General features: G+C 48.6%; 1 protein-coding gene across 1 annotated transcript in view; it reads right to left on the bottom strand.

Annotated features, from left to right (window-relative positions):
* PLXNA2 (plexin A2) overlaps positions 1-22,925 on the bottom strand; it is a 205,371-nt gene that overhangs the window by 91,706 nt on the left and 90,740 nt on the right. The window contains exon 4 of the mRNA XM_054563219.1: positions 16,460-16,594. Within this exon, the coding sequence (XP_054419194.1) occupies positions 16,460-16,594 (135 nt within the window). The remainder of the gene's footprint in view (positions 1-16,459; positions 16,595-22,925) is intronic.

Raw genomic sequence — 22,925 nt, 5'->3', positions numbered from 1 at the left:
GCCTAGGGCCACAGGTAAAGAAACTGAACTTCCTGCAAAACAGAACCAGACAGCCACTGACTAATACTCATGCTTTAGGCAAATCTGACTGAAGGGGGTTATGTGAGGCCTTCTTTCTTTCCTATAAATTCCGATATGGATTTAGCTTGAGTTACAGGGAGAGAAAATTGTCCACAGTCAGGCCAAGATAGTGCTACAAGCTACAGTGCCCTTTGATGCCTGGCATGGTGGCAAAGATAGCAGCCATAGCTAGAGATCCAGGGAAAAACTCAGATGATGAGGAGTGACCGTGAAGTTCAGGTGTCATTGCTGGTCACTTCCTATCTGGGCTATTCAGTGACCAGTGTGTCCAGTGATCTCAGTGAGTACTGAGAGTTGCAGAAGAAATTTATTTTTAGAACTAAATTTATTTGAAAATGGAACAATAACTATACCAAATGGCCTGTTGTATATGGCCTTTTTTCATGAAATAAAATGATACAACATTGCCACTCTTTAAAAGGTCAAGCATTGTTTATTAACAATACCCCCAAAATCTCATTAAATCCAGACACATGCAAGCAGTACAAACTAATGTCATGCATGTGAAGTGATTTGCAGACCAGTGAGAACTGCCCCGGGACCAGAGTAGCAGCGTGGGTCTCCTGTGGCTGTGCCCAGACGTCCCAATGCCCCTCCGAGGGCTGCTATGCAGTGCTCAGCCTCCCTCTCTTTCTGTCTAGCATAGAGGAGGTACTGGTCACATTCCTGCAGCCCTAGAGCTCCTTCTCTATTGCAATTCACTCCTTAGTGCATCCTTGGCAAATAAATAGGTGATCCCAGCTAATGGAAATAAGATTCTGGAAAAAGTGACTGGGCTAGAATTTTCTCCATGAATCTAGCATGCTCCAATTTGCACAAAGAACATAAATTTGCATGTTGAATTCTAGAGGGTAGAACTCTCTAGAATTCTACCCTCTAGAATTCTACCCTCTAAGAATGTTAGATAAAATAAAGTTTATCCTTATAATCCTCTGTGATCATATTGAAACGCAATATTCTCAGCCTGGAACACAGAATAGGTTTGCCTGCCTGTTTTCCTATTAAAATTACTTTCTCAAACACTGAGTTCTGGCTGTACAATCAGTGCTGGGAGGGAATGGGTACCTCTCACCTGCGTCTTGTCTCCTAGTGGCTTAGAGCCTAATGGGAAGACACCAAATAGATATTTACCAAATATGTGGCTTTTACTGTAATTTTAAAAAGCCCAGAGAGTAGAATTTATTCTGATTGGAGTAAATTGAGATGGCTTTGAGTTCTGTTGGAGGCATAAGAAGCAAGGACACGTGAAAGTGGCAGCAAGCATATACTTTTGTCTTTCTACAAGTTCAAAGTATCTGCATGGTTCCTTAGCTTGCAATAAGTTCCCTCTCCTTCTAGGGAGGTTGTTAACAAGAGAGACAGTGCCTTGAGATGAAATGGCTAAAGGCCGAGCCCAGCAGGCCTCAGAGCTTGGGAAAGGCCCAGGACCGTGGGCGATTGCTGGGTGGGCCGAAGACGGTGAGCGTGGCCATCCCACGGCAGAGAGCAGGGCACCAGGCTAGCCTGACTCCTGGCTGAAGTCTGCTGGACCTTGGGAAGCAATCTTGATACCAAGTAATGGCTTAGCTCTTTCTGGTTCCTCTCTGAGCTGAGGCTTTTCCTGAGGTTCTGCAGGTGGGATCAGTCATGAAATACATGGGCTTCCTTTTCTTGGAGAAATCAAAGAGACTCCCTGTGTACCAGTCTCTAGTGGTCGGTGCTGGGCAGTGGTTAGGTCACCAACCACTGCCCAGCACCGCAGGGCATGTCCAGGACAATTCCAGATCTTGTTAGACAGGTGATGTTTTGAACGTTTGTTCTGTGCCCAGCGCCGGGCTCAGTGCTCTCCATGCATCTCCTTGTTTAGCCCCCACAGCAACCTGATGAAGTAGAGTCTATCATGATCGACAATTTTTCTAAGAGGAAGCTGAGGGCTTAATGAGATTAGATAATTTGGTGAAGGTCAGTTTAGTAGGAGGTGAAGCCAGGATTCCAGATGTGCTGGACGCAGAGCCCACCCTTTCCCCGTGCCACAGGCCTCCAATAATCGCTGGCAGGTGACAGGGAACAGGTGTGTTCAGAAGCTGTGGCCCCCCCCTTGCCTGCCCTGCCTTCCGGGGGAGCCAGTGGCTCTGCTTTTGCTGTTCTGTCCCTGCTGCTCTCCCTCACTCCCTCCAGAGCACTCCCGGAAGGAAGCTCATGAGAAGAGATGCAGGCACACTGTCACACGGTGTCCTGGGCCTGGCGACAGGTGACCTTTCCAATTCAACATCTTTATAAATCTTACCTAATGAAGTTAAGGGAAAAAAAGAATTAATGAATAAATGAAGGTTAAATCACTCCCCGCAGAAAACCGATGCTGACAGCGCGGGTCAAGAAGAGAGACTGGAAAACAGGGCGCCGCCTCGCACAGGAAGCTGTCAGATCCCTTCCCCTAGTTTGAGGGAGACGTAAGGTTGGCCATGTCTGAGATGGGCAACAAAGGTATTGGGACGTCCAAGGCAAGTGGCCTGAAGGTGATGGAGGATGAAGCTGCATTCTATCTTGGATCAGTTTTTCCAGAAGCCGATTTGGGTGTGGTTCACGTATGCGTGCATGCACATACATGCACACACACATTGTTTACATAATTAACTCCTGCAGCCAGTCAAGATTTAGGTAGTTTGGGTCAGCCTGGCTCATTCCTGGCCTCCTGGGACCTCTCTGGTATGTCTTCTTGTCAGTATCTGCTTGTTAACCATCTCTGTCTCCTTGTCTCTGTTCCCAGTAGCCATCCCTCACTCCCGGGGGCTGCGCACCTCAGCCCATTTGGCTCAGAGGGCCTGTATGTGAATGCACAGCTGGGCCCAGGGAGGGAGAGGAAAGGAAAGTGGCCTTCCAGCCAGTCTGGAGCTGATGCAGGGCTGGTGGAGGTAGAGGGGAAATAGATGAAAAAGACAGGACACAAGGTAACGGCTCCAAGGGCAAAATCTGGGATGAGGGATTAGGGGAAACACATGCTCTCCTGGGAAAAGCTGCAACTTCCAAAGGAATGGCGGGGCAGGCTGTTTGCGGGCCTAAATCTCAGTTTAGCTCTCCAGTGAAATAGGATGGACGAGGTCTGCAGAGGGGGATCAGCAGCAGAAACCCTCTCTGGTGGGAGCACTGAGCAGAAAAGATCAATAATTCCGGTTCCTCCTCTCCGTGCCCACAGGTTTTTAAGAAAATGATCATGAAGACAGGGAGGCTCGAGGGACATGGGTAGTTTGTCCATCCTGCAGTGAGATGGGGCCTGGGAGGCAGGAAGCCAGCACTGCACTGATGAAGGGGGGGGGGTGTGGGGGATGGGCCGAGGGAGGAGGGGAGCAGGCAGAGACCCAGAGCCAAGAGATGACTAGATCAACCAGTAAATAAAAGGTCACAATGATTTTTCCAGGCACCCAGGGAGAAGCAGACAGAGAGCTCAGCTGACGGCGGGAGCTGACAATTGGCAAATGAGCCTCTGCAGTTATCTGTTTCCCTTCCTTATTCTTGTCTCATAAGACAGAGGCTAGAAATAGATGCAACTGACAGATGACTTAAAGATGAAAAATGAGCAACATGTTAGTGTGGGGGCTCTGTGGCAGCGTAACGAGATGCTCACGAGTGAACCAGAGAGAAGGAACAGGGTTTAGCTAGAGCTGGTTCCGGGGTTTGGCTCGTCCTGTGTCCCAGGTACCTGGCAGGGATTAGTTATTGAATCTTCTCTGCAACCCTAGAAAACAGGTGTTATTGTTATCCCCACTTTACAGAAGCAAAAGCTGAGGCTTACACAGGCTATGCCAGACCCTACTGAACAGAGGCAGAGCCAAGATTTGAATAAAGGCCCAACTGCTTCCAAAGAGGAGCTCTCTGCAATACCCTACAATGCCTCCTTTTCATGGTTCTCTCTTTTCTTGTCTCCCTTCTTCCCCTGCCTCTCTTCCTAACTTTCAACAAGTGTTTATTAAGCACCTAGTGAGGGCCAAACACTGCACAATCTCTCAGGGAGACAGAACGGCCCAGACTGGCAAGGGCTCTACCATCAGTAAGTGCTGTTGAAATGACCGAATGAATGGATGAGTGAAACGCTGCACCGTCTCTTTTCCTCTTCCCATGAATCTGCGATGGGCAGAGGTTTTCACACAGTCTGAAGTGGCTGTCCTGAGGGGAAGTGGATTGGCCTGACTGCAGAAGGCCTTGGCAATGGGCTCTGCCTAGCCCTGGAACCCCTTTTTTTTGGACTGTGCTGCTTAAATCCACAGCCTGTACAGGGGGTCTGCTGGTGGGCTTGCTGCCAGGGAGGAAGAAACACTGGGAACTGCATGCATGCGTGTTTTCACCCAAGTTCTGTGTGGCAGCAGCAGGAGCTGGGGAAGCCTGAAGCACTGTCTCTTCGGGCCTCAGCTCCGTTCATCTGGGTGAGGGTAGGTGGGTTGAGTCTACCTGGAGGCTGCTGCCTGGGTGCTATGAATATTCCGTGAGGGTTGATGCCTTCTAAATCCTTGCCTTCCACTCCAACAGTAACGAAATCTGAGGAATATGCCCTGAATATGCTGAACTCCTTTATGCCTCCATGTGTCCCTTTACTGGAGAAATGTTCCCTTGCTTTTTATTCCGCTTGGTGAAATTTATTTATTTCATGATTCACCTAATGCACCCCCTCCAAGAAGCCTTCCTTGACTCACAGGCTCTGTTGGGTGGCACCTTCTCATGAATTCCCAGAGTTCTGCATACTGTATTGTAATTCACTGCCGACTTGTCTGTTTCCCTCGAGTATGTGTGACTTTGCGAGGACAAGCTCTGTGCACCGAATAGGTCCTCAAAGGTTCGTTGATGAATTACTCAGTGGCTTAGTGGTTAACGAGACACTGTTATCAGCTCTGTCCATTTTTCTCTTTCCAATCTTCCTTCTGCCCGGCTTTTTTCTCTGCCCATCTCTGTCTTCTCATCATTAGACATTACTTGAGGGACAGAGGCTGAACCCAGACTGTTTGCTAAGCCATCGACTGCTGGGGACACAGCCAGTTCTCCCTCCACCTGGTGCAAATTTCAACCCCCAACCTGTCTGCAGAAGTGGGGAGTGGGAATGCTGGGAGGGAACGTGGGGAAGGGAGCTCTGCAGGGAGTGGCAAGGGCTCGGGGAATGTAAGAGTGCAGCCTGCAAACTACAAAGTGGAGACCGTGGCTGGGATGCTGGGTCCCTGAGCTGGGTGGGTTATGGGAGGATCACAGGACCAGCTGGAAAAATGCAGCCTAGAGGGGCCCTGAAAATAGAGCAGGGCCTGCCTTCCCCCATGAGTGCGTCCCGGCCTGGTCGCAGGAAACAGTTGTGTGAGTGTGGGCACCCCAAACACACAGGAGCGCTTGCCCCACCTCACTCATCCCTGCACACTCCTGCTTTCACGAGAACATGCACACGGCACCCAGGTTGCCCTCCAAGTCTTGTGCACACAGCCACTGTTTGAAATATAGTCAGGGCTAGAAAGAATGACCCAAGTGTCATTGCTGCAGGGGGCATTCACATACATTTTGTGGATGGGGAAACTGAGGCTCCAGCTGGCCTTCACTCAGGTGCACTGGTGAGACTGACGCCGGACCGAAGGCAGGCTCCTAACTTACCACACCTCTGTCACTCTCCCATCCCCCCTCTGCCCCTCCTCCATCTGCTCCCCCACCAACTCCCCGGCAGCACATGAGAGCAGCTGGCCGGAACGCACAGGCACGAGGAGAGGCCCCCAACATGACTGTAAACCAGCACATTTGGCCACTTTGGGCTGAGGATCTCAGAGGCCTTTCACCGGAGAAAGTGGCCCGATGGTCAGCTTCCTCTCTCACAGGAACCCTGTGTTCATGGAACGTCTCCTGGATGAAAGGCCTGGGCCATCTCTGTGAGAGACCAGCTAGCGTGGAGACCAATTCCTTTCCCTCCCCTCCTGGGCACCCAGGACCCGGGCCCACTTAGGAGGGCGCCTCATCCACTTGCCGAATGCCCACGCCCCAGCTCCGCTCTCTCTGGGGAAATCACTATATTCAGAACTACCCATCGTGCTTCATTCCAAGGGTTCGCTGGCTTCCTCTCTGTCCCCTCCCCCCTCTCTGACGCCTGGTGCTTCTCTTGGCACCTCTGAAGCTGTGTCTTCACATCACAGCAACTGTCCTAGTCATCAGCAGATGGAAATAACTTTTCATGACGGCTCCTCTGATGTTGCCATCTTTTGTGTGGATCAAAACAACAAAACGAATCAGACTCTCGGCATCTGATTGAAGCCTAATTGGAAATCCAAAGTGGCACTAAATGTTATGGTCTAAATAAAACACATTCAATTACAGAAACTCGACACAGGGCGCATGAGGGAAAGCTCTGGAGCTAAAAAGCAGGCTGCAGAGTTCTGTGGTGTCACCACGGGGCTCCCGCGTTTGGCTAGATAAGTAAGACTCGAGATGGCAAGCACAGGAGCTTTCTAGAGTCTGAGAACCCCTGGTTGGGGCTGACCACTGAGCAGATACCAGTTTGCCTGGTTCACATTTGTTGTTCACCCAACAGGCTGAATCAGGGCTTAGGTGCAATGCCTCTTATGTGTACTGTATCTGCTCTCTTTGCAAAGCTCTTCCTTTGCCAGACAGGCCAGGCTGTGGATAAGGGGAGAGAGTATGCTGAGGAGTCACGGCATCACCCACTGGGATCCCTGAATGGGTCTCCTTGGCGGCGGGGGGATGGCTGGCGAGGCAGGAGCTTTTCAGCCACACAGGTGGCAGCCGGCGTGCCAGCCCTCGCTCTGCCTCCTAGGAGTTGTGTGAGTGGCCTGCTCGGGGCACCTAACCTTGCTGAGCCTTCCTCATGTGTCAAATGAGGCTGAATGATACTTGTCCATCACGGTTCTTGTAAGGAGGTGAGATCATGCTTGTGTAGTGCCTGGCCTGCTGCGCAGGAAGTTGCAGCAGTCACGTCAGGCACCTCACTTTCTCCCCCGACTCTGACCACCAGGGACAGTTCCTGGGACTGTTCATGTAAGGCCCAGGGTAGTGCTCACGATCTATTATTGGGTTTTAAAACCAAACAGTGCCCTGCCCCAATCTCTGTGTGGGCATCAGATGAGGAATTGGGAGCCTGTGCTGGTCTCCTGGAGCCTGGAAGGCCACCTCTGAGCCCCTTCCCTTAAAGTTGGAGTCCGGTGGAGGTGACTTCAGTACCCATGTGGCCGCCAGGGGGCGTCATCTCAGGAAGCCAAGTGTAGGGTAGAGTCCCAGCCCTGCTTTTTGCCAGCTTGATGGCCCTGGGCAAATTACTTAGCCCGATTGGATGTCAGTACTCTTATCTGTGAAAGGGGCCAGGATGATATCATTTATATCATGGGATGGTTATATTAACTGAGGTCCGTCTGTAAACTAAAATAAGAAAAAAAACCTGACCTCCATGCTAGTTAGCTGATTTCAACACATCTTAAGGTACAGTTGAAAGGCAAGGCAGGGTGGTTAAGTGTCTTTTTAGGTGTGGCTATATGCAGAGCATGATCTGCAGGGCTTGGCCTGATGATTACGTATGGTGGCACAGCCGTAAAAATATAATTACTACTACTAACATTTATTAAGCAGGTAATAGGTGCCAGGTACTTTTCAGAGAGCTTTTTATGTATTCATTCAATTAACTTAATCCTCAAGCAGATCTCATAATTATGCCCATTTTGCAAATGAGGAAACCAGAGCACAGAGAGGTAAAGCAACTTGCCCGAGATCGCACATCAAGTCAGGGGTGGCCAAACTTTCGGCGTCTCTGGGCCACGCTGGAAGAAGAAGAGTTGTCTTGGGCCACACATTAAATACATTGTGACAGGTAATCACACACACACACAAAATCTCATACTGTTGTAAGTAGCTTTAGGATTTTGTGTTGGGCCGCATTCATAGGCATCCTGGGGTGCGTGTGGCTCAGGGGCCGCCAGCTGGACACCCCTGTCAATAGAGTCAGGACTTGAGCCTGGGGAGGCAGGCAGAGTCTAGAGCCCATGCTCTGTATGGGGTGAGGAAACAGCCCGCCATCCATCACTATTTGCTTCTTTTACAGTCTAGCTTGGTAGACCCTCCCTTCTCAAGGGTCACTTCCTCCTTCGGTGTCCTGTCCTCAACTAAAAAGTGAGGGGCTACTTTTGAAGAGACAGTCTCAGGCTTTACCAGCTCTGTATTGCTGTATCAGAGAGAGGGCGAGCCCTCTGTCTGAGTGACTCCAGGAAGGAGGGACAAGGACAGGTCTCACCCTGGCTGGTTTGAGTTACCTCGATCATTCGCATGGTGTACCTCTGTCACAGCAGTGCTGACTTTGCATTGGAATTTACTTATACACCGATCTCCCCTTCTGAATGTGACCTCCCGAGGGCAGGGGTTCTGTTTTACTCATCTCTACACAAAATCTCACTTACCAGTGTGGTTGTTGCATTGAAAAGGAGCAAAAGGAATCAAGAAGGTACCTATCTTTCAGGGCAGCCCTATTTCTAAGATCTTGCCTGGAATATTACTTAGAAAGATTGCTCTATTTGTATCTGTATATGGAAATGACTTGTCAGGTGGACAGCGCTATGCATTATACATGATAGACCCTTAAGGTCTATTAAATAAATGAGTCTGTATGCAAATGATATGCAAATCTTTTCCTATTTTAATTTGACCCTTGGGAATACCTTCAGGGAATCTCTAGAGCCCAGGCTGTTGCAGTTTTTTAATTGAAAGTCTTTTAACACAACCCAGCTTTCTTTCTGGCCTGTCCCGAGTGAAGCTGTTGTCAAATTGGGAAAAGAATGCTGGGCTGGACCAGGTTAATTAGTATTAATTTTGATTCTTCTGGAAATTAAGAGGATGGTCTACGCAAGTGCCTCCCCTCTCCGGGCATCAGTTTCCTTATCTTTAAAATAAGTGGGGGAGGGGAATAATAAAATAAAGTGCGGGGCCGGGGGTACCTTCTGGTATTGAGGCACTACGATTTCCCACCTGTCAGCCATGGGAACTCATCCTGGGCAGTCAGCATTCAATAACACCTATCCAGAAAAAGAAATCAAATCCCTTGCCAAGGATTAGAGAAAGAGTCTCCAGCCCCTCTGCCCATTTAGAGAAATGAGTTTCTTGGCACCAGTTCTTTTAGCCTAGGCATTGTGTTCAATCATTTCTTTCCAAAATAAAGGATTTTAAAATAAGAAGCTGGAGTTTTCTCTCTTACACACAACAAGCCAAGCATCTAATTAATAGGGTAGGTTCGCATTTTCTTTCCTTGGTGTGAAAATATTTATCAAAAATGCTCCAATGGGAATATTAATCGCCAAGGAATCAGCTCGGTGTCAGCCTCTTTGAAATGGGGAAGTTGGTGGAAAAAATCAAAACCCAGGCTTGCGGTGGCCACTGTTCCCTGGGCCCCTGGCCCCGGGAGGCAGGATTCCGCCCTTCCTTTGGGAAAGGCACTGAGATGTGCACTCCGCTCCTGGCCCACACTGGGGGCCGTGTCCTTAACCAGAAACACATGTGCATCAAAGGCTTGGATTGAAAGTGACACATTTGAAAACAAAAGTGCAGCAGAAATTCGCTTATCCTCACTTTCCTAATCCGCAAACTCTGTAATTCTCCCCCAAGTCCCTCAGGCTCCACTCCAGCCCTTGCCTCCTCACATCCCTCCTCCCTGCGACTCAGCCCAGGCCCCCCAGCCCAGGCAGCAGGCAGGGCTCCTGTTACCGAGACTTCCACTGCCTTGTAAAAATATACCTTGGCACGCTCGGCCTGCGCCCTGGGAAGCCTTATCGCCTGGACTAAACAAATGTGCACAATCAAAATAATAGTCTGAGATGTCAAAATAAATGAGCAGGGGACATCTGGAAGCATGGCTCCATATTTTTTCTTTCCCTACCCCAAATCTTTAGATGCCTTTCGGATTTGGCAGTTCAGTGTCTTTGGCCACAGGTAAGAGACTTACTATTACTCTTGTGTCGCAATAGGCGCTTTGAAAATGCTTCTTATTTTTGGCCCTAGGCCCAGACTTATAGTTGACAGGTCCTCCCCCAAACCAAAGGAACCCAAATTAGTTCTCTGGTGAAGTCGGCTGGATGGCACGCTGGCGGGGGCTGGCGTGTCCTTCCTGACCCCTACACAGGGTCTTCACCCTACATAGGGCACTGGAGGGGTCTGCCCACCCTTGAGACATTCAGAGAAGGGGGTCTTCACATCTTTTCAAATAATTTTTGTTTCTAATAACACCAAGTCAAAGTTCTTGGTGCCTCTATTCTTCTAAATTACTTAAAGTGGGGGGTTAAAAGGTCAGTCTCCCTTAATCCATGAGTGTAAGTTTCCTAAAACCGACTGCCCTTTGAACCAAAGGTAGACCACCAAGGAGGACCGCCTTGGGAGTGGGCTGATGCAATATTAACACAGGAGCTGTGATGGTCTGTGGCTCCATGACCCTGGGGGACAGGAAACCATGTATTTATCTTCCCTGAGCCTTGTTTCTCAGTCACCCACAGGCATCTGAGTCACCCAGGGTGATTGGTTCTAGAGAGGAAGAGAGGTGGAAAGAGAACTATGTGACTTCTATGGCTAAGTCATAAAAAAGGCAATAAAGTTTCTACTTTACTCCTGCAACCCTGAGCTGCTATGTCTGCCATCATCCACTGTGCTCCAGAAGGTTTACCGCCTTGAGGTCACCGTGCTGTGAGGAAGTTCAAGACACATGGAGAGCCTTGTCTAAAGTACACTGGTGACAGACCCAGCTGATTCCAGCCTTCTAGTTCCCAGCTTCTGACATCTGAGAAGAGGAGCTTCCAGATGACTCTAGTCCCTAGTCATCCTAGTCACCCCATGCCATTCATGTTCTAGAGAAGAAAAAAAGCCCTCTTTGGTGCAGCCCAGTCTTAATTCCTGACTCATATAGTTTGTGAGCTTAATAAATGATTGTTATATGCCCCTAAATTGTAAAGTAGATGGTTATGTAGCAATAAATGCCCAGAAACAGTGTGCCAACTACATGTAAATACCAGGGCTTTCAGAACTGAGTGTACGCTGCTTGGAGAAGCCAGGCCATCTTTTGCAATGAGCTTGAGACATAGTTTACTTACCTGAAGAGGGCAGAAATGAAAAAGCCCTAGGGACAGCCCCTTTCTGGCCAAGTACCCACACATGCAGCCAGACAGGGCCCTGTGGGTAGGTGGACGCCCAGGGTGCAGGACCCCCTCCCTTCTCTCCACAGATGCTGCACTACTGGCCTCCTGGGCCTCACACACGGGCTGGGGCTGCCTCTGCCTGTATCAAGGGGAGCGGGACTGTTTAGTCTGCTGGGCACATTCCTGAATTTTAAAAATAAATAGCAGATTATGAGCAACTCAGCCTGATGCTGTCATTCGGCCAGGCCTGAGGCTTCTGAGGTGTCCCTTGGGAGGGAGCCGCAGGAAGAGCAGGTTGGAGATGTTTGACTGAGACTTCGAGCTCTGTCTCAGCCATAAGTTAAGCGGAGATGCTTCTAGCCCTCTCTGGGGTCCCAGAGAACTTCTAATACAACTAATAACAACAACAATAATAATAATCATGACCACTATTTGAAAGCATAGGGCTAAGTCATTTATGCATGTTCTCTCAATCCTCCCAGGAGTTGCCATTAGTAGGCCCATTATACAGATGAAGAAACTGATGTTTAGTAAAGTGAAATAACTTTCTCAAAGCCACACGCCTAGTAAGTAGACATAGGTTGAGTGAAAGGCTGTCTGAGTCCCATCCTCCAGCTCTTAACCACTGGGCTATATCGCCTCCCCAGGCCTTGCAATGGACAGCAGCACCCCATGCCCCACCCCACCCCACACGCGCTCATCACCAGCCTTTCTGCTGTTCCCAAGGCCCCTTCCAGCCTGCACACAGCCATTCTCCACTGCGACTCTCTTTTTCCATTTCACCCTTCGCTGGATCATTTTATGCCTCTATTCCCTCTGCTAATTCAAACTAATTAAAGTATAAAATAGAATAATTGCTTCCATCCCCATACTCTGTTTCTATCCACCTAGAGTACAGAGTTAGGTTCCCTTTCTAGGAGTGGCCAGCCTGAGAAGTTGGGTGGAAACTGGGGCTATCAAGTTTCTTTTCATCTGGTCGCTTGGTTTTTCACTTGGCTTGCAGCCTGATTTTCCCTGGACTTGCTGTCTGACTTCCATTAGACACTGAAGATATGGGAGTGACTTGTATTCCCTCCCATAACATCTGTCAGTTTGCTCTTGAGGAAGCTGGCTGGACTTTCTAGGGAAGAGCCAGGAATCTTATCAGTGGAAAGCCTGGACAATTAACAGGATTGGGAAATCAGTTTCCAAATTTTCCCCTGGGACTGGCTAGCCTTAGATCTATTAACAGTACATTAACTCCAATTGTTAGGCAGTGGCACTAAAGACCCAACACTTCTGACTAGTCCTATTCTATTTCTTAATTACATTTAATTAACACACACATGCACACACATACAGGAAGAGAGAGAGAGAATGAGCTGTATTGAATTGTTCTAGCTCTGTGGGGAGATGAAAACCTATCTAGGCAAAACTTGAGACCTGAGACTTGGTTCTCCTCTCACATGGTGTCATGAATACAATAGCTACTATGTTTGGGGATGGGGGAAGGGGACAGAGAAAGAAGAGTTGGGGACAAGGTGAAGGCAGGGATGAGAGTAGACTGCCCAGAAATTTAGTATAAAGTGATGGGAAGGCATAGTCCCATGATGTCTTATAGGGTTTTAGGTCTTTTAGAGAACTCCAAAGCCCTAAGTTGCTTTCTCAGAACGGACACACTCTTGTCCATAACTAGCCAGCATTCTGGCCCCTTCTGCGGTGTTCACCCTTCAGGGAAGCAGTTCACGTGAATATATACAGCCTCGCAAACTTTAAGGCTGTTTCCTGTGCTTGTGGAGTTGTCTTTGGAAAGGAGGAGAGGCCCAGCCCCAAGACCTTGGGCCAGCCCCTTTACGATCTGAAAGAGACTGGAGAGTTGGATTTATTTTCTCTGTCTTTACAGGTGAGGAAACCGAGTGCCTGAGAAGTGAAGGGCCCAGGTCACCCAGCTTGTCGGAAGTGGGACCAGGACTAGAACACAGGCCTCCTGACAGCCTGAGGCCTCCCGGGTGTGCCACCTTGCCACTTTACCGCCTTCTGATCACACTCATAGTCACTATCCTCCTGAGTCATGGAACCGTAATGTCTGAGACCTGAAAGGGGTCATGAAAAATCTTCACGCTGACTATTTGTGTGGTGCTTGGGGCGGTGCAAATCCACTTCCCATTTGTTGTCTCTGCTGAGCCTCAGGTTGACCCCGTGAGACACACTGAGGCAAAGTGACTTGTCTAAGGATGCCAGCTATGAAGTGTTGAGATAGGATCCAAATCAGAGCTTCGGACTTCAGAGACAACCCTGTTCTCTGGTGCAACTCCTTTATTTACAAGGGAGGTAACTGAAAGCGAGAGAGCGTCGTACTTCTGGTTATAGTGAAACCTGAACTAGAACCCAAGACATTGGACTATGTTTTCATTGATTGTTCTGTTGACATACATTAAAGAGTTTCCTTTAAGAGGTCTGTGAACCTTCTGTACTCATAGCTGCTCAGACTCAGACCGATGGGCCTTCTGAGCTGTTGTTGGCCCTCATCCCTGGTCCCAGCCCCCAGTGAAATCACCTGGCTACCTATTTCAACACGATTTATAGCTCTCCAGGTGACAGGCCTCAGTGCTCCACCACAAATACCCCTTAGACTCTGCCTGCTGCTCACAGCTCCACCTGGTATAGTGTTTCCCTGGACAAATATGTCACCTCCTAGAGACAGCCCATGGCATTCAACCCAAATTCTTCCTCTCTCTGCTTAGTATGACTGTCTACTACTGAACCCTTCTGTCCAGTGCAGAAAGTAATAAGAGCTGATAGCTGAGGCAGAATGAGAGGACATTTAGAAATAAAGGATATGAGCCCTGGCTGGTGTGGCTCAGTGGATTGAGTGTCGGCCTGTCTATGAAAAGGTTGCCAGTTCAAGTCCCAGTCAGAGCACATGTCTGGTTTATGTGCCAGGTCCCCTGTTGGGGGTGTGTGAGAGGCAACTGATCAAAGTTTCTCTTGCACATCAATGTTTCTCTCCCTCTCTTTCTCCCTCTCTGCTCCTCTCTCTAAAAATAAATAAATAAAATCTTTAAAAAAAAAGAAAGGAAATAAGCGACATGGACACTTGGTTTAGCCAGGGCTGATGTTATCAGAGGTGACGTCAGATACTGTCTCAAGAGGTCATTATATTCCTTAAAGGCTACTCTTCAGCCTCCGTCCCTGGCCTAGGTCCTCTCCTTTGGCCACATTTTGAATGCAATTTCAGAAAGCATCCCATTTGAGAGAAAGATATGCAACCAAAAAAAGCGTGTCTTGGAATCTCAGTTCTACTAAGGTCTCTTTGGTCACTTCTATTTGCTTTTTCTGCTTTTCCATTTTCCTGGACTCAGAGAAGCCAAGAAAGTGTTTTTTACCCAGGGTCACCCACCTGATCCTCAGCCATACATATTGTCTTTAAAAAATATCATGTATAATATGGATCTATTTGATCCCTCAGACCATCCTTTTATCCGCCCATTCAGGTTGCCATCTATCCATCCATCCCTCTCTCTGCACATATTCTTGAGAAGTGTCTGGAATGGTGTTCACTAAATGTTAACAAGGTATTACATTTTGGGTAGTGGGGTTTAGGGACTTGTTATCTTCTTTTCCATATGTATTGTTTAAATTTGTACAGTGGACATCTACCATTTTTTGTTTAAGAAATAACCTTTTGTCTAAAGAAAATAATAGGGAAAAAAAGCAGAGTATTTATAGACTTAAACCTGATGTTATAGACCTCTGGGTATATGTCTCTCCCTCCTTACACTGTAAGCAACTTCAGGGTAGGGATGAAGTCCCATTCATTTTGATGCTTTACAGGTACATTGTTCCCAATAAATATATTCTCAGTAATGGGTTTTTCTAGGGCCCCCCAACTGTTTTATTGGAATGATAGTTTGGTGTTTCCTTCTAAGACTGTCTTTCCCACTCTAGGTCAGGCAAAACCTCCTCCAGCTCCACCAGGTTCCCATCTGGACCTGTTTATGCCTCAACTGTAGGGGCCACATGAAAGGAGGTAAGAGGACAGGTGGGTTTAAGAGGATCTGGATGTAATTTGCATGCAATTAGCATATGATTTGTGTCATCGATTCCCCAGAAGCAATTTTCAAGTTAGGGCTGCATCACTGCTTCCCTCATGCTGTCATGTGCCCATTTGCCTCTTCCTTCCTCCTTGCACTCATCCATCATTCCTGGATTCAGAATATTTCAAAAAGAAAGGAGGGAAAGGGAACTCTGGGTGACACTGATCAAGGACATCTGGAATCTTGACAGAGTATTTTGAGAATGACACACGAGCTAGGAGACACCTCATGAGACCTCACTGGTCCTCTAGCCCAGCATCCCTGTCTAGCCTAAGTCATTGTCCTCAGCACCAAGACAGATTCACAGTCTTTTTTCTCCATCTTTGGTCTTTATCTTGCTTACTGTGTTCAGATCAATGCTAAGACCATGGCTTCTGCTGAACAACTGCTGGCTCACTTACTAACTGAATAGAAAGAACCAGTATTCCCTAAGGTCTTTGCTTTCTGCATCTCCATTGATTTGGAGAATCTCCCATCTTCCCTGCTTCTCTTGCCCTTCACCATAGCTCTCCCTGCATTTGCCTTTTTCCTGCTCACACATATTCAGAGCAAATACAGTCCAGAGCAAATATAATTCAGAGCAAATACAACCCAGAGCAAATACAAGCTCCATACCAGAGGTGGGGAACCTTGTCTGCCGTTACCTGGAAGAGGGTAGAAGTCCATTTCTCAGGGCTCCCCAACTCTGCAGGCAGAGCTTCAGCTTCTCAGGGCTGGTAGAAGCTTCTCAGAGCTTCTCCCCTGCCTCAGTCTAAGATGCAGGCTGAGATTTTTATCTCCTGAGGGGGAGGCCTTCTCCCGAGTCTGTCTCTCCCAGGATTGGGCCCAGCCTGGGGCCTGGATTATTTACACTTCTTTGGCTCCCTTGAGCAGCAGACTCCATGGGCCCAGGAGCAGTAAATCTACCCCCTAATCACACCAAGCTGCTCTGTGCGGTCTGGTCTGTTCTTGCGGGGCTGTTCATTATGCACCGAGACAGGGGCTGTGGTCTAGAGAGAAGCCTGCGGGAAATGGCTGGCCCCTGTTGCTTCTTACTGGCTCCCTGCAAAAACCTCCACGGACTCTGCCTCTCCCAGGCCCCTGAGCAGTAAGCCCAGACGTCTCCCTTGTTAGATGGAACAGCTTCTGAATAAAGGTCACAGGTTATCAGCTCCTGCTGGCCTTCAGAAAGGAGGGATAAATGCTGGCACTTACCTGTCTCTCGGCCATGACGTACAGGTAGCGCTGATCGATGGAGAAGGCCATGTCCCTGAGGATGGGGCTTCCGTCTTTGAGCACGGAGATCGTCTCGTACTGGACCCCACCATGGGGGGGACCATCAGCTCGAATCTGCAAAAGAAACAATTGCATCCTCAGCATCTGCACTCTGCAGTTTCCTGCGGTTCCTGGCCTCAGCCCAGAGCAGGTAGCTTTACAGAAGATAATCAGCCCGTCCCACCACCACCACTTGCTGCCCTGAACCAGGCTAAGCTGCAGGGAAGACAGAGGTGCCCCTTAGCTCAGACAGACCAGCTCCACTAAGAAGAATCCTTTCGCAAGTGCTCTGAGTGTACTGAATTTGGAATTTCTAATAATGGGTTTATTTGCGTGTGTACATAATAAGCTCTTAGGTGTGATTTTTGAATATCTCTATGTGATCATTCTTGTGTGTGTATAGAACAGTGTGATAAGTGTGTGTGCAAGTGAGTATGTGTCTGTATACACTTATTTGTGTTTTGGGTTAGAGAGTCAACATCAGCACAGTCTCAGGCAGGTAAGGGAGAAGAATGGCGGGACACTCACACAGACCATCAAAAACCTGGTCATCAAGAGATTCAAGACTTTCAGGTCTCAGGAAGGTCTTTCTGCCCCCAAACATATCCCCTGAATGTCTGCAAATCCACTTGGTAATATGTGGTGCGCAGGGAATCCCAGCTCGGCCTCTCAGAGCCCAGCCCAGGGTAATAAGTCAGAAAGGACTTGAACGTCATCTAGTCCAGTGCTTCTCAGTTCTGGCTGCAAATTAGAATCATCTGGGGAGTTTTTAAAACTACGGATGCCAGGGCTGGGTCCATTCATCAGAATCTCTGTGGGTGGAGCCTAGGCATCTTTTCTGCGTTTCAAAGCTTCCCAGGTGAATCTAACGAGCAGCCAGAGTCTAGAAGCACCAGTGTAGCCCAGTGGTTCTCAAATGAGCGTGCCCTGAGGATCACCAAGGGGGCCTGGTAAACGGCATTGCTGGACCCATGCCCAGAGTTTCTGATTGAGTGGGAATAAGGCCTGAGAATTTTCATTTCTAATAAATTCCCAGGTGATGTCGATGCTGCTGATTCAGGGGGTTCGAGAAGCACTAAGGTAGTCTAAGCAATCTACATATAGAACACTGAGACTCAGTGGGGAGAAGTCCCCAGGTCATCCAGAAGTTGGTGCCTGAGAGCCCTTGGTTCAAATGTACCCCCACTCCCTGGTTCCTTGCTTCCAACATGGCAGTTGACTGTTGACCAGCATGCCCTACCTGATGGTGCATTTCTTTGTCCTGTACTCATGGAACCCCTCTAGCTCAAGCCCCACTTCCTCCATGAAGCCTTCCCCAGTCTCTTCACTGCACTCACTGCACCTCGTCTTCGATGCCTTCTTTTCCTACCAGACGTTTTGTCCTAGGATTATAATCAACTGATTTGTTCATCATATATGTATGAGCTAACATGTATTGGTGACCTATTTAACTTGTTCCCTAATTGCTTCTTATGTGCATCCGTTCGTCAACAATGTGAAGGCAGGGATATATTTTCTATTTCTCCTCTAATCCTCTAATCCTAAGGATGAAAATGGGCTGGGAACATAGCTGGGGATGGATAAAAGGGAATGTTTGAGAAATACTTGTTGAAAGGACATGAACTATATGAACCAACTGATAAAGTACTGTGGTCTCTTTAGTGCTAAATCAAAATGAAGTCAAAAGACCTTTTCTTTGGAAGATTTTAAGACTGAGACTTCCTGTCCCGACTCCTGTTCTAACCATCTCTTTCCCTCTGTCCATTCCTCCCACCCCACGGAGAGCTCCTGGGCAAGAGGACTGTGCCTTGTTCGTCCCAAGGGCTAAGCCTGGTGCCTAATGCCACAGTAAACATGTCAGGATAAAGAACAGAGGCATTTTTAGTTTCTATTGGCCAAGTAGGGATGGTCAAGAACCCTGTTTATAGCTGAATTGGGAAAGTAGGACCAGCACTTCCATTCGTATTTCTGTACCCTCTTGAGAATTGCGTACTGGAAGGGCCTGAGCCAGGGTATGGTCTGCACCTGCCAGGCTGGGCTGAACTGGAATGTGTGGGAGGTAGACTATGAACCGTTGTGCGTGGGAAACTGTGTGACACCGGGTTTTCTAGAGGCAGAAACAGCAGGTTCCTGCCTGAGGGCTTTTGCCCAGCCCCATTAAGGGGGTAAGAACAGCAGGGCAGGGCCTGGAATCAGGGATGTTGTGTTCTCACTTGCTTTGATGATTGAGTTGGGGGCTTCTGGGCTTGAGGATGAGGAGGTAACCTTAATGGGACCAAAGAAACTCTGCTCTCAGCCATTCCTACCCCAGGAACTCCCTTTGTGGGCTAGAATCTCCTGTTTATCCTAAGCTCCTCTTTTACCCCCTTTTTTGCCAGGCTAGTAGTTTCCTGCTGTTCAAAGCTGTTGCCTTGGCAACTGTCACTAAGCCCCTCCTTTCAGGGTAGAGGTCAGGGCACCATTTAATTCATTCTCACAGGGTGCATGGAGGAAGACTCTGAGGTCATCAGTGATGATGCTAAGGGGCTGAGGCTACTACCTTCCACCCTGTGCAAATCTCATTATGGATTCAAGTAGAGTGAAGAGTCAGGGTCTTTATCTGGGAAAACACCCTACATTCAATTGAATCCCCTTAACATTCAAAGGCACATTCTCCCTTAGATGGACAAATACCAAATGGACAGACAGACAGGGATCCTTCCAGAAGTGTGGCAGCATTTAGCCACACAAGTTCTCCTGCTATTGGCGGGGGAAGAGGGAAGACTTGATAGTCATGGCTTCTCGTCGGCTTGACCTCAACTTTCTGTCTCCATAAAATGGGAGTCCAGGCTCTGCTTCTTCCTCTGCAGGGGAAGCATCCCAGTGACTCTCACCACCCTCCCTGTGAGGTTTCAGTCTCCTCACGGCACTGGCTCTCCCTGGAGCTGCGGATCCTGCCTGCTCCTCCAGGCTTGGCCCAGGACCTCCCTGCCCCGGGAGGCCAGCTAACTCCTCGCCAGGTGGAGCAGCCTCCCTCCCCACAAGCCTGGGCACTTGCCTGGATTCCCAGCAAGCCCTAGATGCAAAGTCAGAAGGAGAAACACCACAAGTCTGGCCTCCCTGCTCTGGTCCCTGGGACTAGTTGGTACTGGCAGCCAGGTCGGAGCTGGGACTGGACTAGAGGCAACTTGTCATCTTATCCTCTGTGCATCCCAGGTAGGACCAGTCCCAGACACTCACCTTTTACTGAATCAGAGACCTAAGCAGATTTTTAAAAAAAAATTTCCATCTGCAACCCCAATCTTTTAATAAATCAGTTAAAGCCAGAATCAAATCTACCTAACTCTCAAATGTCAGAGCTAAGACCAAACCAGAACAGAATATGTTCTTGGAACTGAACCTGAACTAAGCTATCCTATTTCATTCAGTCTAAATCCCCAGAGGGAAAAGCAGCGCTGCCTGGGAAGCCTGAGCCTCTCCACTCACTCCCTCGTTCCACGCTATCTGCCTCCAGCGCGCGTAACCCTCCCAGGAAGATTCGGGAGGGCAGAGAAGATGGAAACTGGGGCTAGGAGGCCAGCGGGGTCAAAGGAAATGGGGTGGGGGCTGGCAGGCAGAAGGCAGGGGAGGCCAACTGGGCAGCAGAGGCCTTTCCCTTCCCAAATTCCCTTTGTTCCCTCTGGCAACCCACCGAAGGTTCCTGGGTTTCTGGTCTGACTCTGTTCTTGTCTGGGCTTGGTTTCTGCCTAACAGTACAATTTTAGGTCAGTTACCTCATCCGTCTGAGCCTCAGTTTTCCCCTCTGAATAACAGGAAGAAATAACCTGCTCAGGGCCTGCCACTGGAGAATCACAGACGTGTACGCACTGCTGGCGCTACAGGGGCTTTGGAGCACCTCTCACCTGAGCTCTTCCATTCAGGTCACAGAGCTAGAAGCGGTGGAACTGGGGCTCAGACTGGCTCCCCGCCAGCATGGTCCAGAGGAAGCGACCAGGGACCAGGGACCAGGGACCAGGGAGGAGGGCTCTGTTAGAGAGTGGGGAGGGTTCAAGCACACAATTGCCCAGATTGTTCTGTCTTAGATAGGAAGGTATGAGTTTCAAAGTTGTCCCCCATCCTTGCCAGACCCAGCCACCATGACATGTATGATTACCTGCACCTGAGCCGCCTGGGCTACACACCTGTCTGCCGGACCCTGCACTCCCTCCTCCTGAGCCTGCTGGCCCAAGACCAGGGTCAGGGTGTCCCCATGCCAGAGCCTACATTTTAAGTATCTGCTTTTCTGCAACATTAAATCCTTGTTCTTCAGTCAAAAACAACAACAACAAAAAACAAAACAAAACAAAAAAAAAAAACTGTGTCCCTAAGGCCAGGTTTCAATGACTACATGGACAACAATAAACTGAAATAGGTCATGAATCCAGTCCAAGAGAAGGTCGTTATCAGATCAAGCTGCAGAAGCCTCCGTACCCAACCGGACGGGGAAGGGTGAGGGGGTGGGCCAAGGAGGGAGGTGACGCAGACAGGCGGAGGCGAGGCACTCCAGCATGTCCTCTCCTGGGAGGGCCAGACCTCAGTGGACATGCAGAAGCTGTCCCTGTTGCTTGGGCAAAACTCAGAGTTGGGACATTGGGAAGGACATTGTGCTACAGTGGAGGGTGACAGTTTTACTGAGATTGGAAAGAGGCAAAATGCGCCTAAACTATTGCACAAGGAGATTCCAGCTAGCTCTTGCAAGAAGTCCTGTCTCGGGGAGCCCTCACTGCAGAATGAGTGACCATCAGAGGCGATTGCCACCTACGCAGGACAGGTTTGAACCCAGGGTAACCTCTTTTGCTTCACGGGTCAATGCGGCCTTGCCTGAAGGTGGTAGGATGGACTTGGTGCATTTTCGAAGAAAGGACTGTTCTCCTACAGTATTGGATAATAGCTTCCACCCTATCACTTTCACGATGTGCTAGGTGCTGTTGAATGTACTTAGCAGAAATTAACTCATGTAATCTTTACAAGCACTGCTGCAGTAAATACTATTATTATTTTCATTTTGCAGAGAGGAAATTCGAGGCATGGGAGAGTTAGGTGACTTTCCTAAGATCACACAGCTAAGAGTAGCAGAACGGGGGTCCACTCCCGCATGGACCCTGATTTCTCAGCCACTCCATGACTCTTAAGAGGGAACAATAATGGGCAAATGTAGCTGTTCCTTTTGGCTGAGAACAGAGTATAGCGAAAGTCTAAATTCTTTCCTTACCTACTTTTCCTCCTTTAAACCCCAAGGCCAAAGTGGGACAGTCACCACTTTCCTGCAGGCAACAATAAACTCAAACCTAATTTGGGGGGACCTTCGTTGGCAGCTAAAAATGTCAGTTTCTCAGGGCTGGCTTTGGGGAAGGAGAAATACAGGGGAGATTTGTGGTCCTTTCCCCAGATGGGAGGGGCCTCTTTGAAATGAGAATGAAACAGTAATCCTATTAGTAGCTTTCCTTTAAATCACAGCTAGGTCTGTGCAGAAATTAGCGACAGCCTCTTTACTTGAACATCCAATTCAAATCAGCATATCCAATTAACTAGCTTACCTGCAGGCTGCTCGGAACTCTTTCTCTTGTGCATCAATTTCTTCTCTAGTTAGTCCTAAATTATGGCGCCTTTGTTTGGAATGTGGCACTTTAATATCACTTTAATATTATTATTAGTAGTAGTAGCAGTAGTCATAGTAATTTTTTTTTCAAGATGAGCTGAAGAGCACTAGAATGGGGAATTCCCTTCTTGGGCCTCTCAGTAGGAAATAGATTGGAGTGAGAGGCATCCCCACACAGTGGGAGGCACTGGTTCCTGTCTGGAGGGCTGGGATCTAATTTCAGTTTTCTCATTAATTGGCTATGTGACTTAAGGCAACTCACTTCCCTTGTTTGTGTAATAGTTTTCGCAGCTGTCAAAAAAGGGTGGTAACTCCTGTCCTTACTAGCTCAAAAAAGATATTGTGAAAATGAAATTAGTTATTAGCTATGAATTTTAGTATTGTACCATATGCATTTCGTACATGCCAACCATGAGCCAGGTCTAGGCTAACAGCTGGGGACACAGTGAGAAAGGATCTTCTTAGTAAGCCTGAGGGATGGGGAAATGGACACCCCTACCCATCTTTGCAAACACATGGGGAGCCTGGGGAGGCCAGTATGGGGGGGCAGGACAGCACCTCACCCAGATGGAGGGAGCCGTGAGGGGGAGGCTTTTTGGAGGAGGTGGCACCTCAACTAAAAAGCAGAGGTGGAAATGTGAGTTTTTGAAAAATTTACAGTATGATGTAAATATGAAAGAGTTAATGTTATGCTTGAGCCCAGACTTCCTGGAAACGTAGTGTTGCAGACCAAGTTTGGAGAGGATGAGGCTTCAGTTACTGAGAGCTCAACAACAATTTCAGCGAATC

Source organism: Pteronotus mesoamericanus, unplaced genomic scaffold (assembly GCF_021234165.1).
Source record: "Pteronotus mesoamericanus isolate MK-2021 breed Mesoamerican mustached bat unplaced genomic scaffold, CSHL_Meso_final scaffold_705, whole genome shotgun sequence".
Classification (NCBI taxonomy): Eukaryota; Metazoa; Chordata; class Mammalia; order Chiroptera; family Mormoopidae; genus Pteronotus; species Pteronotus mesoamericanus.
This window is presented reverse-complemented; position numbering and strand designations above follow the sequence as displayed.